Here is an 18514-nt window from a genome sequence, read left to right on the forward strand (position 1 = left end):
AATACTCTTTAGGATGTGATTGATATGGGACGTTCCTGCTAATTTTATTCTCAAAGGCACAGAGCTGGGAAAAAAAGCTTGAGATAGTGGTATACTCTTTCCTCAATGCCCTTGTATGGGAATATAAAAAGCTACAGCATCAATGTGCAGTGCTCACAGAGGCTTGTTGCTGAAGAATCTAGTTTGGTATGTGAGGTGCATTTATACTTAGTTGTTAAAGTCAGCACAGACCATCTCAAAAATAGTTGGAATAAGATGAGTAAGAATTCTTTCTCCAAAGAACCACTGTAGTCCCTCATATTCAAAATAATCAAATTTTGCATGCATGGTGGCCTCAGTGCAGACAACAGCAGACCAAGGAAAAACAGTATGGGTATGTAACAGTCACTGAAGCAGCTGCATTCTCAGATTTTTATGGTTGAATAAATATGGAAAATTTGTGAAATCTCAGTTCCACAATTAATTATTTTAGCTCCTAATGCTCTGTTAACATTGTATAAAAAACAGTATGTGTTTGGACTGGATTTATTACCTCTTCCTCACAGTTGCCAGAGGGGAAACTTCTCTACCGTGTAAAGAAGTCTTCTTTTCTGGCATCTGCGTCTTGTAGAGATCTTGCAAAGCCAGAATATTTTCCATTGGGAAGGCAAGCTCCTATGAGCTGTAGTTGATCCACAGGAAATCTTTAGCACAAAGGCAGGAATACTGGCAGGTTTACTTTCTTTGCTAGAGTAATTACAGTTGTACTCTTTCCAGTCCTAAGAGCTTTATGATTTGGCTGTATAGTCTGAAATTAAAATTTATATGTAGAATTAATATTACTGCATCTGTGTCAAGCGTATTGGATTGTTATCTTTACTTTCACCTTTCTGGAGAACAACTAAGCTTTTTATTCTGACTGTTGCCTTAAAATTTGAGGGGTTGTCCTCTAAGGTGTACTGCTTTTGGGACATCTCTTTTTTTCAGTGTCTTTATAGCATATAAAAAATATAGGGAAACTTTCAGAATTGGGTACCTGTGACAATAGAAGCCTTAACTGTCATAATTTTTCAGAAACTTTGAGTATACACTATTTTTATTTGCACCTCTGAAAATGAATATACTAAAGTCCACTTTTACATGCTTATGTTAAGTGTTCTTGGGTCATAGACAGCCCCCAGAATATAAAAGTAGTTTTTGTAAGGTCAGCACAAGCATTTAAACAGCAGGAACAACAAAAAAATTCTATACCCTGTGTTAATAAAGTTTTTTCTAAGCCGTCAAAAGGCCAATGTAAATATCAAATTAGCTGGGTCATTTTTGCTTTGGCTTGTGGGTTTTTTTTATACTGCTGCACTATTTAAGTATTGATCTTGCAAATATTTATGGTGAGATGTACAAAGCTTGCCATTAAGAGGTATTCTATTGATTTCAGTTAAATTATTTCTGCTATCAACCAGCTTTTATACACTGTTTGCAAATCTGTAGGAGAGGCTCACTTCAACATGCATACATTTCGTGTGTGTCTATAGTTTCATATTTCTGAATATTTCTCCTAATAGATGGCAACATCTTTTATCCGAACTGTAGAACTTGGAGGAAGAGGCTGTGCATCTTCATTATTTGATCCTTTAAGAGTCCATGTAAAGGGGCTTTCAAACTTTGTTAATTTTATTGACAAGCTGCAAGAAATTGTTGGTGAAATCTTAAATCCAAGGTAATAGAATTTCTGTGTTATTTTTGTCTTGTTGAGCACCTTTTTTTTTCTTGTGCATGTGTCTTGGGGAGGGGGAATGAAAGAAAATTTAATCATTTACTTATTTAATAATTCAGAGTAAATGTTTACAACTTAAACCTTATTAGAAAACATAAATATTTGAAAAACAATTGGGGTAAGCTTATAGATTTTTTTTTTTTTTTGTGGCTATTCTTTGTATTAAATTTTTATCAAATCAATGTATGGCTATTTGGTTAGTTCCCTAGTTGTAAATGAACTTCCAAAGATTTCAATCTTGTGGGTCTGGTAAGTACATAAACTGATATGTGCTTTACTTCATGCTCATTAATTACTTCCTTTTTGTCATTTCATTGTATATACCCTTATATAAAGGTGTCTTTATTGCTGCTGACAAATGATGACATTGGTTATTTAGCCTTTCTTTTCTCTTCTTTTTAACTACATAAGCGAAGCGTAAGAATTATTTCTTAGGACGGCTCTGCTGAAGTCACTGATTTTGAATGTTTTTCAAGACCTGAAGTTAGTCTTTTGGGCAGGCTTATAAATGTGAGATTAGAGAGAAATGTAAGTGTAATGCAGGAATTTGAATTGGTAAGTGCTGGCATTAGTACAGAGAGAAGAGCAATTTTCTTAAGCATTATAGAAGTTAGTAATTTTTTTCATTTATAATCAGTAATTTTTCTACACAAAACTTTAGCAAACAGCTGTAATAGTTCTATCCTTGATACTGAAGGATCTTTTTCTAGTTTGAATTGAATCTAATCCACACAGTTGAAAACAAAATGTTATAAGCAAACCATAAGCATATTTAAATTACTGTTCAGATTGCATTGAAGCTGGAAGTGGGAAGTATTTCTGAAGTTGTTTTGCAGCTTTTGTTTTACTTTTTAATTGTTTCTTTATTCTTTCATTTCAACATCCTGGATGCCAGAGACATGCTGTCTGTGCTGGTGATTAAAGAAAACTTTTGACTCAACATCTAATGTATGCTTTTTAATTTATTTAAATCGTATCTGGCACTGTACATTGATAAAAATGAGAAATGAAAAAACATTTATGTGTATGAACTTACTTTTTAGGGTGGAAAGACCGCTTTTTCAGGTATATACAGTTCAGCAAAGAGTGACATAAAATGCTACATCTTGTTAATTACCCTTCTGTTTGAGGCATGTGAGAAAAATCAGAGTGGGATAGTTGCTGGGAATTGTCAGTTTCTAATTGGGAGAATTCTCTAGAGCTTGGAAATTCTTTTCAGTATTCAGCTATTTATTCTGTTGCTTTCTCTGCTGTACCTGCTGTCCCATTTATTCTGGGTTATTAATCTCGTTAACGTCAGATTCTGGCATGTTCATTAGGTTGCATGTATACATGTAGGTGTCGTCAGTTGTATCGCTGACCAAGAATGGAAGCTAGCTGTACTGTGGTGTTTCTAGTATCTTTTGTACTCTATATAGACTTTATGACCTTACGATGTAAAATACTACTATTGTTTTTATATATGTATCTGTATAGTAGCTCAGTGCTTATAGAAGTATACCAATCAGTTGGCTGTCTTTGAAAGAATCTTCATTAGTATGCTGAAGTTCTCAAATATTATGAGACTAGTACACAGCTTAGAAACTGTAAGGATCACAACATTGGTGAACAGAAAGATATTTTTCTTAACTGTTTGGTAAGCCATATGAGCGAGGACTGTCTGTATTTGCTGCCTGTGATGTGACAGTTGTTATGAATTCCAGAAGATGCAGTTTTACATGAGAAATTTCTCTAGTTCTTTTACTACTGCAATCTAAAGAGCAGAAGAAAAAAAGCGACAATGCAGCAAAAGTTTCAGTTGGTTAGTCTTTAGAAGCTTGCTGAGAAATCTAAGAGCAAACTGGACAACCTACCTGCAGTATTGCTGTTTCTCTGATGTAGAGATTAGCCAAGCTGCAAAAATCAGGTCTCAGTATTTGCTATGCCACAAGAAAAATGCAGTATTTTTGGTTGTTCACTTAATGATTAGAAGTCTGTTATTTCAGTTTCATCTTGTTACAGTGGAGATCTTACAAAACTTGAACTTGCATAAAACACAAAGTAGTCAAACAAATGCCAGGTGGTTGTGCAACATGCGTTGAAAAGAGGCTTTCTTCATCTGCCTGAGTCAAGTTCCTTTGCTTTGGAAACCTAGAAGCAGAATTGAAGATGTTGGACAGTGATGGGATGTGCTTAGGAATATTTTGAACACGGTAGGAGACATGGTGCAACCAAGTATCTGCCAACCTATGGAAAATAACAAAAAAGTGTTTCTCATCCCCAAGTCATTCGGCTAAGAAAGTGAACAGTAGATGAGATGAGGGAAGGCAAAGCTGTCAAACAGAGTGGAAATTTAATGAAACTGTGATGATTTGATTAAAATATGGCACAAAGGGTAAGCAGACCTGATAGCAGGAGAAATGGAAAGATATAATGAACTTTGGTAATTTCGAGGTGTATTCACTGAGCAGAAAGAACATTCTTACAAATCTCTGGAATTTTGAAATAGTTCAAGTTTGCCTCTCCTCGTTCTCCAGATGTCTAAGGTTAGAAGAAATCACTAATCTTTTAAGAATCAGTAGTATGAACATTCCTTAAAGTTTGGGGATGCTGTAAAACTTGTAACCCTAAAACTATTTACAGATCCTGTACATATAAGACTTGGACAATGTTTATGCAGTAAATAGAGAACTTGGATGTTCTACTTTTTGTACCTGTTTCTCGACAGGAAACATATCAATGTTGTATTTGTCAGTGAAGTGGGTGATTATTATACACCTGAGGATCTGGAAACTCTTTTCTGTGGTATAAATGAAAAAGTGCAGTACTAACCCATCATTCTGGAAATGCTTCTCTTTTAGGCCAGACAATAATGCTTCTTGCATCTGGAAAGAACTTAGTTATTCTATTTTTAGAATGACTTTTTTCAAGTTCATAAAAGACGTGTGTGATTTTAAACTGAATGATGGAAAGGCATTTGTCTTATTGGTTACTGCGCTTGATGGTTCATATAGATAGGTGTGTGTATATATATACATACATATACTTCAAAAGTCCCCACTGATTTTGTAGAGTAGCAAAGTTGGTAGATGGGCAGTAAATGTTCTTCTTGAATTGGGCCCTGACTTTGCTGTAAGCGCTGACCACTAGGTGACACTATTGCACAGCTCACATTAGTAGCTGTTTAAAGTTAGCTGTGTTGTTTCATTCAACACATTTGAGCGAGTGTGATGCTTTGGAGTGGGTCTTCATTTCATGTCTGTGAGCAGTCTTCTACAGTCAATTGTAGAAGTTATACAGCTTGACTTGATCATGCACGTGGATTAGTGCATTGAGCTTTCCCTTGACAGGAAAAATGCTATTTCTTATGTGTTGCCTTTGAAGCTGTGATTGCATCTGGAGATACAGTAGTATTTTGGGAGAGAAAGCACATGAGACTTTATCTGGTCTTGTGCTGAATGTTTGAGTTAATTGCATAGCATTCATGCAGCCCTGGACTCTTGTGTTCTAAAGTTGCTGGAAAGTTGTGCAAGCATGTGTGAAACATTGTCTATAGGACTGCTTAAACTTAGGATCATAGAATAAGTCAAGTTGGAAGGAACATCAGGAAGTTTTTGGTCCAACATTCCACTCAAAGCAGGGTCAGTTATGGGGTGGGTCAATTATGGGGTCAGCCTAGGTTAATCAGGGCTTTATCCAGTTAAGCTTTGTGCAGTCTCCATCCTTGGAGGTTTTCAATCTCCCTCTTGGCAACCTGTTCCATTGCTTGAGTGTCCTCATGGTGAAAAGTTTTTTTCCTTAGATCAAGTTGGGACTTCTCTTGTTTCAATTTATGCCTGTTGTCCCTTTTCCTTCCACTAACTGCCAACATAAGAAGCCTGGCTCCATCTTCTTGGTTACCTTCTTGTAGGTATTGGAAAGCTGTTAGTAGACCCCCCTGAGGCCTTCTCTCCTCCAGACTGAACAAGCTGTTCCCTTAGCTGCTTCTCACAGGGCATGTCTCCCTGACCATCTTGGCAGCCCTCTGCTGAACTTGCTCCAGTTTATCGGTGTCTTTCCTGGACTGGGGGGCCCAAACCTGGATGCAGTATTCTAAACTTCGTCCAACGAGTGCTGATTAGAGAGGGATAATCACATTCCTCAGACTACTGGCTACGCTACTGTTGATGCAGCCAAGGATACTGTTGGCCTTCTTTGCTGCCAAGGCACACTCCTGGCTCACGGTTGGCTTGCTGAACATGCACCAAGATTCCCAGATTCTTTTACACAGAGCTGCTCCCCAGCCTGTATCATTTCAAGGAGTTATCCCTTTCCAAGACTTTGCATGTCCTGTTGAATTTCATATAGTTCCTGTCAGCCTATTCCTCCCATCAGTTTAGGTATCTCTGCATGGCAGCTCTGCCCTCAAGCATATTGACTTTTTCATCCAATTTGGTGTCATCTGCAAACTTGAGGAGCATGTATTTTTATCACTGAGTCACTGCCAAAGATACTTAAAAGAAAGAAACAGGTTCCAGGATAGGCCCCTGTGGTATGCCATTTGTTACAGGCCTCCAGATACAGTACATGTTTACTACCTTCTTAGCCTGATCATCCAACCAGTTTTTAACTCATCTAGTTGTCCATGCATCCAGACTGTAACATCCAAATTTGTGTGTTGAGAGTATTTTCTGACAGTGTTGAAAGCCTTGCTATGATCAAGGTAGATGGCATCCACCATTCTCTCCTGGTCTGCATTACAGGAGGCAAACAGATTGGTCAGGCACAATTTACACTTGATAAATCCATGCTTACAGTTACCAGCCACCACCTAATCCTTCACGTGCCCAGAAATGTTTTCTCAGAGGAGTTTTATATTATTTTCTCAGGGAACAAAGCGAGGCGGCTGAACCTGTGGTTCCCCAAACTGTGCTTCTGGTCTTTTTTGCAAACGCTTGCTTTTCTCCATTTGTCAGGGACCTCCCCTGATCACCATGACTTTTCAAAGATGGTATAGAGTGGCCTTATGAGGACATCAGCCAGTTCTATTAGTGCTCTTGGATGCAGCCAATTTGGTTCTATGGACTTATATGGGCTCAGTTCTGTCAAGTAAACCCTGACTTGATTCTTATCCACTGCTGGCAGTTCTCCTCTGAAAACTTTCTCTAATCAGAGGCCTGGGAGACCATGTTGGTGAAGGCTGAGGCAAAGGCAGCATTGAGTTACCTCAGTTTTGTCTGTGTTCACTGTTGCAAAATCTCCTGCCTTTCAGCAAAGGTCCCTCATTTTCTTTGTTCAGCCTTCTAATACAAAAGCAGCAGGTGAAGCTACTTTAACTTTCCTTGCAAATCTCAACTCCAGCTGAGCTTTGGCTTTCCTGACAACATCCATAAATGCCTGGGCAATGTTTCTAGATTATTTCTTTGTATGGTCCCTTCTTCACCATCCTGTGTAAAGCCTTTTTCATTGAAACTCTGTCATCAGTTCACTGTTTAGCCAAGCTGGTTTACTGATATTTCTACATGTTTTCCTGAGTATTGTGATGGACTGTTCATGTGCTTGTAATACGCTGTCATTAATAACATGTCAGCTTTCCTGAGCTCCTTTTGCCTTTTAGAACTTTCTCACATGGGATTCCATGTACTAGTTCACTGAATAAGCTGAAATCTGCTCTCCTAAAGTCACAGTCTATACTCTGCTACCTGCTTTCCTCGCTCCCCTAGGATCTTGAACTCCACTACTTCGATTGCTACAGCCAAGGCTGCCATTGATTTTCTTTTTTTTCTCCACATCCCTGACCAATTCTTCCTTGTTAGTGAATAGCAGACCCAGCTGTGTGTAACCCTGTGTGTTGCCCATCCAGTATCCCTGACACCCTCTACAAATCTTGACTGCTTGCGTCCCATTGTGATGCTCTTCCAGCAGATGTTGGAGTAGTGGTGGTAAAGTGCCCTGTAAGAACCAGGGTCTGTGAATACAGAGCCTGCTGAGGGTTGCTTTAAGAATACTTCGCCCATTTCCTCACGTGTGTTGGGTTGTCTATAGCAAACTCTGACCCTGATTCACAAGCCTCTTGTCTGTCCAATAGAAGAGCTCGTCCATACCTCTGAGCTGCTCCTGCATATAGAGGGCACTCCCCCACCTTGTCTTTCCTGAAGAACTTGTATTCATCATTTGCAGCACTCCAGCTGTCAGGCTGTCCCACCATGTCTTGGTTATTCCAATGAAGTCGTAGTTCTGTAACCACGAGGAGCTTATATTCCTTCTAACTTGTTTTATTGTGTTTTACTGGATAAATCTCTTTACACTGTTTTAGAGTATTTGCAATGTGGTGTTTCTCAGTGAAATACTGAGAACTTAGACACTATAACCTTAGTTTCTCAACTCATAGCATCATTGAAATGAAGAATATTTTGGTGTTTGAATATTTTGTTGTTTAAATATTTACAGTTGAAAGTTACTGATTATATAGAATGACCCAAATTAAGAATATATTACCATTCTACCATATTAACAAACATTGTGCTTGTGACTTAATTAAAAATGTTCTTGCATTTTGAAGAAATAGAAAAATATCAGAAAGGCTTACGTAAAAAATAATTATTTTATAAGAAAAAAAATCAGGTTTAAACCAGGCTCTTAAAAAGTTTTCCCTGAAGATGCTTGCCACTTCAAAGAGTAACGTGCTTTAACATAATTTTGAAGTAAATTATCTGCTTTACCCACACATTTAACTTCATAAAGGAAATACTGATATACTTTAATCTGATTGTCTTCATTTAAGCTTAACGTCAAGAACGTTTTAAAATATATTTAGAAGTAAATAATTTTAAAAATAAACTTAATTGTGGTTTAAATTGGATTTGCAAGAAAATAGAAAACTTTGGTTAAAAAAGCTGATCTTTTGAGGGTAAACCTGACTTAAGACATCACAGTTAAAGTGTGGTATCTTAAGTGCTCCAATTGTACAATACTGCATTTAATTAAACTGTGATTTTTGTAATTTGCTGTCCCTTTCCTTAACTTCCTAATTTAGGCTGGTGCTGGAGAATACACTGACCATTATGTCCTAGATATTGAAATTCAAGTATTGTCCCTTAATTAAAAAGAAGACATGGAGGCTGTGGTTCTATGGCACTTTTATATCAGTGCTGGATTGAAAAATCTTACCCTTATGCCATCATACAGATCTCAAACTACTAATTCATCTGTTTCCATGGCCTCCCTTTAATCCAGACTCGAGAAACAGTCTGGCAGCTACCTGCCCATAATTTCAATCCTGATAACTGTTGGTAAATTGCAGGAAAGTGATTATTATGAGAACTATTAAGTTGGATATATTATGGTGGAACAATGGAACTGTAGCATGGAACACACATGGCTGCTCATCAAGAATCTTATTCTTAGAAGAATACTTGTTTAGTTTTATAGTAGCTTTGTCACTGGACTCGAGGAGCATTGCTTGGTATGGAGAACATCGAAAATCAATCTTGGTGAGAGCAGACACTGACAGAACACCAACTTTGTTTTTTGCACTAAGTGCTTGGGAAGGTACCAGATCTTTTAAATGGTGGCACTTCCTGAGGAAGAGTCACTCTGGTTTCTTACACCAAGCTAAAATGTAGAAATTCTTGGCAATACAGCAAAAGCAGCAGCAGCAACATGGAAAAATACTTAGCAACAGGATTCTTTTTTGCTGTGCTTTTATTGTGGATCTAATTAAACTGCAAAACTCCGAAGGGCCTAAGGTAGGGTCCCCACCTAATATTTAGTTCTGTATGGTTTAAAAAATTAGAGTAATAATGCATGTGTCTATTGTTTGAGGTGGAATTTTTGAATACTATGAGTGTTTTGATATAGTTACTTTTTTCTTTTACAGCTATATTTAAATCTAGATAAGTTCACTGGTACAATTTTATTGTTGAAATTTTGAAATCTAAATTAACATGAACTACTAATATTTTAAAATGTATGCATATAACATAATTAGAAAAAACATTGAGTTTGCTCTAAGGCACAGTTACGGCTCTGTTAAGAGCATTTGTATTTTGTATTGTTTCTTAGATAAATTTTGTCTCACTCTTCTACCCAGGTAGATGAAGCTCTAGTTGACATCCCGTTTCTTTGCGTTTGAGCATAGAATTAGATTGCTACTCTCTTCATATAGTTCTAAATTAAAAAATTGGATAACTATTCAATTCTTATCAAGTTCTAAAACAGCTTTCTAAATCCATAACAAAGAAAGGCTGTGATCCCCTCCTACCCCATGATCACTAGGTGTTTGTAATCTGTTTTAAGACTTGTGTTCCTACTACTTAAGTTAGATAGCTATATATTTGTCATCTATTTTTTACCTCTGTTGGAGAAGTTGAAACGAATGAATAAAAATGTTGACCTTAGTATAATAGAATTTTGATATATTCTTTTCTGTTCTTGGAGTAGGTTTCAGGAGTCTGTTCTGCTTTTTATCATGTTTTGAATACCATCCATATCCTCAACTCTTCTTTTTTTTTTTTTCTTCTGTATGCTACTTCAGTGTTTTCCACAAAAGATGTATTTCCAGAAAATAAATAAAAGTGCTTCTGCATCATATTAACTTTGCACACTAAGGCCCCAGTTCTATAAGAAGAGCTCTTGCCAATGTCATTTAGATTTTAGGTAAGCAGAGGAGCTTGCTTATGTGATAATCTCAGTAGGAACAAAATAGACAAGGTATGCAATTAGTTTCTTATAAATTAGTTACCTCAACATAAGAAAAGATGGTTTGATAGAGATAGATAGGACTGGGACACAGATGATGTAAGGCAAAAGGGTTCAAGCAGGCACAAGTTCTGAGAATATTTTTAGTAGAAGCAACCAGTGACAGAAGATATGATTTATACAATGCCTAGTTAACAAGTAGAGTTTTACATTGTACTATTTTTTTTTTTTTTAAACTCCCTTTAGAAGCACTGATGCAAATAAGGCATTTTTAGCATGTGATTCATTTTCATGTAGACATCTGTTTTTTCTCTGGCTACAAGACAGGTGAGATGAATCCCACCTGAACTGTCTACTCCTCTTTTAGTGCTGGTTCATGCTGAAGATGGTAAGCCATTCCTTATGTCAGTTGATCTGAAATGTTTGGGAACTTGTTAATTTAAAATAAAAGTTAACTGAACATTGTCTGTAAAACTAAACACTTAAAAACTGCCAGTGAAAGTCTTAGTTCAGTTGCCTGAGATGCATGCATTAACATAGTCTTTAATTGTGCAATCACATGCTTTGCCCTCACCCACCCATCCAGCAGTCCTGGCTTTTGTGGATAGGAAATAAGAGTGTAAATTGAGCATGTGTAATGGAAGATAGTAGTGTTTGTTGGACCCTTTCCAACAAATGGAGAATAGTGCAGGCCATCAAAGAAGGGAAAGGGTGCTCAGTTCTAGGTCTCTTCTGCAATGGACTTGCTATGGACTTACTATGGAATACTGGACAGATATGCTGATGGTCACATTTGGACTTTGCTGAGTCCACTCAGTGGAAGATCACCACTGTACTGTTGGATCCAGGCTTTTGTGTCTGAACCTTCTCTGCCGGACAATGGAAGATGGTTGTTTCTAAAGGGTTGGGTTTTTTAGCAGTTATAATTTATCTGATGCATTTTGTTTGGTTATTTCTATCATAGATAAAGATAGCAGTGGGTTTTCTAGTTGAGGTTTCTTTCAGTTCATACCTTTTGAACAACAAAATATTGTTGCATGTGACTCTGAACAGAAGATCATATTATTAGCCTTTTAAAAAAAAAAATTGCTATTTTACAACATCTGTCATAGTGGTAACTGACAGATGTTTACTGCTAAATGGATATGATAAAAGTCCTCCTTCAATATGATTTAAAAGACCATGGATGCGAGACTGAAGCACTTTATCCTAGAGTATTTCGTGGCAGCAGCCTATGATCTGAATGAAACATCAGAGAAAGCTTGGTAGGAGACACCGTGACTGGAAAGGGACAAGGTCTCTCCAGTTCTCTATTGCCTTAGACAAATGGCATTGCTTTGTTTAATGTATCAGGTTCTTTCTTGAATTCAATTAGGTTTCTTGCTCCTCTTTCAGAATTAAGAAGAACTAAAATTCTTAACTTTTGCTGCTGTAAAAATTATCTGAAGACAGATAACTTTGCCCATGTAATTCCATATTCAAAATGAACCTTTGCTGCCCTTCTAGCTGTTAGGAACTGCAAAGGGGATAACAGTTTTCAACCTTATTCTGTTCATATAAACATTTTTTTTTTCTAGTACAATGCCAGATATTTTACAGTTATTTAAGTTCAACTGATTTTCTACATAATATAAACCTATAAAAGAGTAATATCAGAGCAATCTGGCATAGGGTCTCCTTTTTGTAAAAAAAAAACCAAACAAAAAAACCCCAAACCAAACAAACCACAAACAAACCCTAAAAAACCCAAGTTGCATTTTTACCACATTTTCCTTTTATCTTTGTGCTTTTAGTTAATCTTTTTAAACCTCACTAACAGTGAAGTCCTACTAGTGGATCTGAAGTTGCTCAGGTAACTTATCTGATTGCTTTAAATAGAACTATTGTATTTATTGTTGAATTAATTTATAGTTTCATCTTCAAGATCGTTATTTCTTAAGTTGTTTTTTGATCCAGTGACTTGTCTTTTCTGGGAAAAGGAAGATACTCTTTTTACCACAGAAAGGACTCTATAAACATGGACAGAGCCCTAGCTATCTCCATTTATGCTCTAGATGGCATATATAAAGAGATTAAAAGAATGCCTCTCCTACTGAGACTGGCTTGACCATACTTTTGAAACTGCTAGACATGGTTAGTTAGGGCTTTCTGTAGTAAGCTTTGAAATATTTGTGAAATAGCACAAATGAGGTGGATTCAACAGTTTATAAATATATTCAAGACTAATAAACCTCACAACATAACTTATTTTGTTATATCATATCCTGTTGTAAAATGGCATAAGCTATGGCACAGTCTTTCAGTACTAATCCACACACATTAGATCAGCATTTTATGTCTTGGCCTGTTTATATAAATTCTAGTTGAAGTATGAATAAACTTTTCCTTTTCTTTGCTCCAGTTAGTACTGTGTATATCTGATGGGGGACTGCAACTCTTTCCTTGAAAAGAAGGAATATGGGGAGAAAAAGAGATTAAATGAACTTTACTTCTAATAGCAAATATCCTTAGTTGGCATGGGGTAGTAGAGGCAAAAAAAATAAACATAGAAAATGTTTTTATCACAGGTTTTTGGTTTTTTTTTTTTTTTTTCCCCTCAGTGAAAAGCTACAAGGTAATTGAGTCACACACAGGGCATAGCATTTAAATTGAGGGCATGATTGTCTTAATTAACTGATGCCCAGTGCTATATGCATACTATACTTTCTCTTACAGCATACATACATGTATATGTATGTAAAATGTGTGGAAATTATAATGATGTAGATAAGCTCAAGATATCTGTAGACAGAAAGAACTGAACCTGGCTTTCAAAGACAACTTCAGTCAATTCGTTCACCTGCTGGTTTGTCTTGGAGTTCTATGTTCAGCACAGTATTTATGGAACAGATACTACTCATTTAATACAATGCTTTTCTCATTTGAGGGTATTATTTTGGTAAGTGTCAGTTTAGGGCTGAGGGAAATAAAGCAGTTTGGCAAGAAGCATCAGGAGACTTGGCTACAGTTCCTTATGCATCTCTGGGACAGAACTTTCTTCAGCAGTCCTCTCTTCTTACCTCTTGACAACTTGCACTGGATGATTTTTTTTTTTTCTCCTTGAACTTTTCATTCTCTTGTGGTTAGACTGAATTGTGGTTTTTGGAGCAGAGGTACACCAGCATCTCTTTTTTTGGTTTGTGTTTTTTTTTTTTTTTAAACTATCCTTTCTAAGATCCGGATGGTTCTTGACCTGTGTGCAGAGAGACTTCACATGGTGACTTTTCTTTTGGCTAAGTGCATACATTGTGCTTAAATTTCTGCAAAGCACAAGTTTTTCTGTTTAACCAAGACTGGAAATCTAATGTGAATTGAATAATCTTTAATCTGTAAAAGTTAAAGCTGAGAATTGTGTGGAAATATTTGGTTTTGACCTGGAAAAAAGCCAAAAAACAGTTTCAACTTAACTTAGAAAACCTGAAGTTATTTACAGGAGTCTTGCTCAGCCAGAATAAGCCAAAACAGCAAGGTCTCTGGCACAGTTCCCTCCATGTATTTTGACAGGAAACAATATAAACAAACTAGTTTTCCTCTGACTCTATTCCTATTCTTACCTAGCTCTGCCCACTTATTTTATATTTTACATGAATGTAAACACACAGAGTTTCATTTGATGGAGGTTCTCCCAACTAGAATTGTAAAATTCATCTTCAGAATTTAATGCGTACAAAATATACCTCTCTTTCAATTTGCAAGGTATCCTTTTAGGGTAAGTAGGCAGGAGCATGGAGGAAGTTGAAAAATTAGTCATCTCACTCTTGGCTATGTCACCTGCAGTAATAAAGCCATTGCCATTGCTTTGGGTTTTTGGCAGAGCTGTGATTTTGCAGCATCATAGATGTACCTAAAAGTTCTACTGTAGATGCCAATAGCAGCTCAAGAGTTCAGGGTGTGTGAATAAATATGGAGTTGTTTTGTACAGTCCATGGTATTGTTAAATCAAAACTACTGGTATCTGAGCTAGATAGATAGACTGGTGTTAGGCTACACTCAACATGCTGCATTTCTGCTGTGATTTGGACTATAAACCTAACTCAGGGGAAAAAAAAGTAAAACTTCAGTAATTCTGCTGTTAAAGGCAAGATTTAACAAGCTACCCTTTTTTAGGGTTGGCCATCCTACCCAATTATTAGATGTTGCAGGAAAGTGACTAGTGTTTCTTAAAGTCTTGAAAAAGAAACTGTAGGTTAATTGGAAAGGGAAGATGGATTATTGCAATAATCATGAAGCAGACTGACTGCAAAGGAAAAATTCTTAGAGCAGGAGTTCAGAATGAACAGAATTGCTTTTGTTGCTTTTGCTGCTTTTGCCTGGCATTATACTTAGGCTTTATAAAACTCAAAAAAAAAAAAATCTGACAGGAAATCAGTCTCATAACTGAACTTAGTATTGCAAGCATATCTGGCTTTATTGGAAACTTTTTGTCAAAAACATGGTGACTGGAAGGCTGGGGGTTTTTTTTGCTTGCTTTTAATTTAATTTTTTGAGTCACTACTGTCACCGCAGAGAATCTATGTTACTTTAAGGATATTAAATGTGATTGTACAACTTCAAAAGAAGGGTCCACAAGCACAGGATCTTGTCTCCAACACTGGCAATAAATACATGCCTTGTAAGAACAGAGAAAAACGTTTATCATACTTCTCCTGAGTGCTGTCTCAATCTCTAATTTTTCAGGGTATTTTCGGAACACAGAGTTCTACCTATTTTTCCTGGGAATCAGTTTTTTTAAAGAATGGGTCCTTTGTGCCTCTTGTTATGATTTTATTTCTTCCTTTATTCTTACATGTGTTATCAGCAGGTATTCAAAGGTGAAAATAACTATGTATGTGAAAAAGTAAAAGGGGAGGGGAAAAAAAATCCCTATAAATTAGAGCTAAAAATAAAATATTGACTACCATACTCTGAAAAGGTTGAGGAAAATAAGCAGAAAGAGAATGAAATTGAAGACAAAATGTCACAGGGAAATAATGAAGTCCTTATATACGTGATGTTAAACAGAAGATAAATGATTGCTTGGTGGGGTGAGGGGAATCTTGATTATAATCAACTTGTCGGTCTGGATGATGGGTTCATGTTCTGAGAAGAGTGGAGAATTGATGATAAAGTTTCCAAACAGCATGCAACTTCAAAAAGCTTTTGGGAAGAGATGTAATATGATGTAGGAGAGCTGAGTGGTTCTTGTAATGCTTTTTTTTGTTTGCCCAAACTTAAGCAATGGTAAAACATACAGTCTTTCACTTAATGTTTTGTGTAGGTACTGGACAAAATTATTAAACTTTTAACTCTAAGGGGTTAAACTAAGGGGTTTATTGTGTCTTTTACTAAATCTTCATTAAAGTAGTCAAGACACATTTGCTGTCTCAGTATAGTTTTTGATCATCTTTGAGAAGATCTGTGATCCCCTAGCTAATTTCCTTAACCTGGTTCATAGTCATAGTTCATAGTAGTGCCTTGTCACTAGTGATTCCTACCTTCGTACCTCCATATGGCTTTTGCACCTACTTATCACATGTTACACTTGCAAAATGAGCAACTCACTCCTAACACTTGGTTTTTTCCATTCTTGTGATGGGACTATGCTCGCTCTCATTATAAGCTTTAAGTTAATTTATTTTATCAATTTTGAGCAGCATTGTTCAGGGCAGCACTTTCCACCCCTGAGTGGAAAGATGCACTTATAAATGGCCAATGGAATTCTTGGAATTGTAACTGCTTCACCAGGTCTGGGTAAATTAAGGTGCACTGTCACAAGTGTCTCAGTCCCTGTAGCCATTTTTTTGGACACAAGATTTTGGGTTTTCTTGTGATTCTTCAATAATTGATTATTTTTTTTCTTTTTTTACATACTCAGGGTAATGCAGTCTACCTGGCAGCCTGTTATATTTCCATTTTTATAGAATATGTGGATTTTGCAAGTCTGAGGGAGCAAGACATGGTGTAGTTCTCTCAATACTGCCTATTGGAGCATCACCTGTACAACTGTAACTGCTAATCACTCAAGAGTTTCACTGGGGAGAGACCTGGTAGTTCTAATTCAAAAGTGATCCCAAAAGTAGTCTATCATACATGCAATGTGGATGGTTCAAGGTACGGGACCACAAAATGAAATTAACAGTCTAAACATAGTTTAGATGCGCTCACAAATGCCTTCTTATCCTTCTATAAGAAGAGTTGAAATAAAGCCCCTATATCAATCAGATTCAATTATTTATATTTTTGATGTCAAACTGCATGGACGTTTCATAATTAAACTGCTAAGTTCTTTTCTGTAGGCATTTTTTCTAGTTGATGAAAAAGAGATTGATAGTGTGCGCCTTTATGGCAAACAGTGATGTTCATCTAGTCTAATTACTATCTATTTAAATAAAATTGAAAGCAGATTGATATTTTGAAGCACTTTCATGAAACACAAAAGATTCAAAAAAATCTAATAGGCTGTTAAATTGGAATGCATGTTCCAGTGAAACATTTTGTTTACACTTAACAGCTTATGAGCAAAACAGTAACTGTAGTTTAAAGGAAGTACTTTTCTTTGAACTTTTATGGAGAAATTAGTTTTGTGTTGCAGCTCAGAGTATTACTAAATGCTGAATTCATTACCTTTCCTTATACTCTTTTTTCTTTAGCAAACTATTACGTTGGACAATACTTCTACACTGCTGTTTGATTTAAAAGATCAAAGCTGTTCTCTGAAGAGTTTTGATTAACTGTGAAGACTGGCTATGTTCAACACTAATAGGTATACTAAAGTGCTGCCAAGATTAATGTGGAGATGACCCTGTGCCTATTTTCAGAATCGCAGGGGGGCGAATTCTGTCAACAGTGAAGATGCATTTGATAAAAGGCCGAAGCAATGGGGATCCTTTCTGTCAGGCAGTAGAGGATGTTGTACAAGATTTGGATATGAAGATTAAAAATATTATCGATTCACAACATGAAGTCTTGACTGCCAGCACTACTGGAGTCAGTCCAGCACGGGTAATGGGACTTCTTTTGTTCTTTTTGCTATTTAGCTTTACAAGAAAGCAAATGTCTTTTGCCTGTTTTGTTTCTTTTTTATTTTTTAAAGGACTTTCTATAGAGTATTATCTTTTCCTAACAGTACAGAACAGTGTCACTTCCTCTACACTGGCTTTAAACTTGTTGAAAGACTTATACTTGAGGATTACAGTGTGGAGTTCAAAAAGCTGATTTACTACTTAACTCAAAATTGTAAATAAAATGCTCTTCAAAACTTAATTTGTTCATGCAGTTGTTATAGATGTAGATACTTATAACTGTCAGGTTTGCCACTAACTTCAAGGCAGTAGAGCTATAACAAATTTCCAAACAAAAAAAGTCATGAATGTGGAATTAAGATTTGAGAACATGTATCAGTAATTTTGATTAAAATACACAGGTTTTAATTAGCTCAGCATTGAGTATTTCTGAGGGTAAGGAATTCAAAGTAAGGTTAAATATGAAAGAATTCCAAACCATGGTGAAAATGGGGAGTGGGAGGGGAATAAAAACCCCGAACAATCCACATGTAAGTCTTTTTTTCTCTTTTAGTGTTTCAAGACACTAATGAAGCTATTAATGATTTTGGTTTCATGGAAGGAATCAGGGTATTTAAAGTTCTTAAGTCAGGTGTGGAGAGCAGCATACAGGCTTTCTATTTGTGGTTTCTGTACTTTAAATCTACTCAGGTTTATATTATGATCTTTTTTGTGATGAAAACGTAAGCTAGCTTTATTTTATTTTACATTGTTGATATATATAAAATATCTAATGTCATGTATTTTTGCCTAGGAAACTTTTTAAAACTTATACACTTCGAATGTGTGTACGTTGTTAGAATGCTTTGTTTTGTGAAATCACTGGAATTACCCCATGGTAACATAAGATTTTTAACAAATTTTAATCAGACTTCCAATATTCTTTTTCTTTTCTGAGAGCTAAAACCAGCCAGACCCTAGTGGCTAGTGAAAATGGTTTAAATGTGTGTTTCCACTGAGCAGTTGGAGTATATATTTCATCCTCATTTTCCTGTTTCCCCTGAATCTTTCATCGCTATATTTC

At 36.3% G+C, this 18514-nt stretch overlaps 1 protein-coding gene across 1 annotated transcript in view; it reads left to right on the forward strand.

Moving 5' to 3' along the window:
* Positions 1 to 18514, forward strand: part of PARPBP (PARP1 binding protein) — a 55885-nt gene that overhangs the window by 16211 nt on the left and 21160 nt on the right. Inside the window, exons 6-7 of the mRNA XM_050894592.1 lie at positions 1542 to 1696; positions 17248 to 17431. Coding sequence (XP_050750549.1) covers positions 1542 to 1696; positions 17248 to 17431 — 339 coding nt within the window. The remainder of the gene's footprint in view (positions 1 to 1541; positions 1697 to 17247; positions 17432 to 18514) is intronic.

This window comes from Gymnogyps californianus, chromosome 1 (genome assembly GCF_018139145.2).
Source record: "Gymnogyps californianus isolate 813 chromosome 1, ASM1813914v2, whole genome shotgun sequence".
NCBI classification, from domain to species: domain Eukaryota; kingdom Metazoa; phylum Chordata; class Aves; order Accipitriformes; family Cathartidae; genus Gymnogyps; species Gymnogyps californianus.